The sequence below is a fragment of the Mizuhopecten yessoensis genome, unplaced genomic scaffold (genome assembly GCF_002113885.1).
Source record: "Mizuhopecten yessoensis strain PY_sf001 unplaced genomic scaffold, ASM211388v2 scaffold714819, whole genome shotgun sequence".
NCBI classification, from domain to species: domain Eukaryota; kingdom Metazoa; phylum Mollusca; class Bivalvia; order Pectinida; family Pectinidae; genus Mizuhopecten; species Mizuhopecten yessoensis.
The window spans coordinates 921-1500 of NW_018479311.1; the positions used below are offsets into that span (position 1 = coordinate 921).

At 42.6% G+C, this 580-nt stretch overlaps 1 protein-coding gene across 1 annotated transcript in view; it reads left to right on the forward strand.

The window, feature by feature from the left end:
* Positions 1-304: 304 nt before the first annotated feature.
* The window catches only part of LOC110441010, a gene marked incomplete at its 5' end in the record, with an annotated part of 4158 nt that continues 3882 nt past the window's right edge, over positions 305-580 (forward strand). The window contains one exon of the mRNA XM_021484116.1: positions 305-414. Within this exon, the coding sequence (XP_021339791.1) occupies positions 305-414 (110 nt within the window). The remainder of the gene's footprint in view (positions 415-580) is intronic.

A 580-nucleotide genomic window follows, 5' to 3' on the forward strand; every position in this document is an offset into this window, starting at 1 on the left:
ATTATATAGAAGTGCTGGCAAATTGCAATTTTGTTATAATTGCAATATAGATCCCTTAAAGGCATATTGGTTGATGACATTTTTGAGGGGGCGCTGCAGTCACAGTTGCAGTCCCGATAAAATTTAATCATTTGTTTGATAAGTAATTTATTCAAAACAATTTAATTAAATCTTTCGGTGAGCGATTTTCCCTGTCTATGCAACACCTTCTTGTACCAGCTTGACTACATATTTCAAATATGTTGTATGTTTTTTAAAACAAGTTAAGTTTTGAGATTAAGTAGAAAGCTGTTGTATTTTTCAGTCGCAGACAGCTGCCACTCCCACCACTAGGAGAAGGCACTCCACTGGACAAACATCTTATTCCCCAACCCGTGCCAAAGAATGTGTGTACAGAGTCCAGTGACGGAACAGGTACATGTGTCCCCAAAACACCCAATATTTCTACTCCATCACCAGCCCACACCCCTTCTACCACCATCACCAGCCCACACCCGTTCTACCACCATCATCAGCCCACGTCCGTTCTACCACTATCACCAGCCCACACCCATTCTACCACCATCACCAGCCCACACCC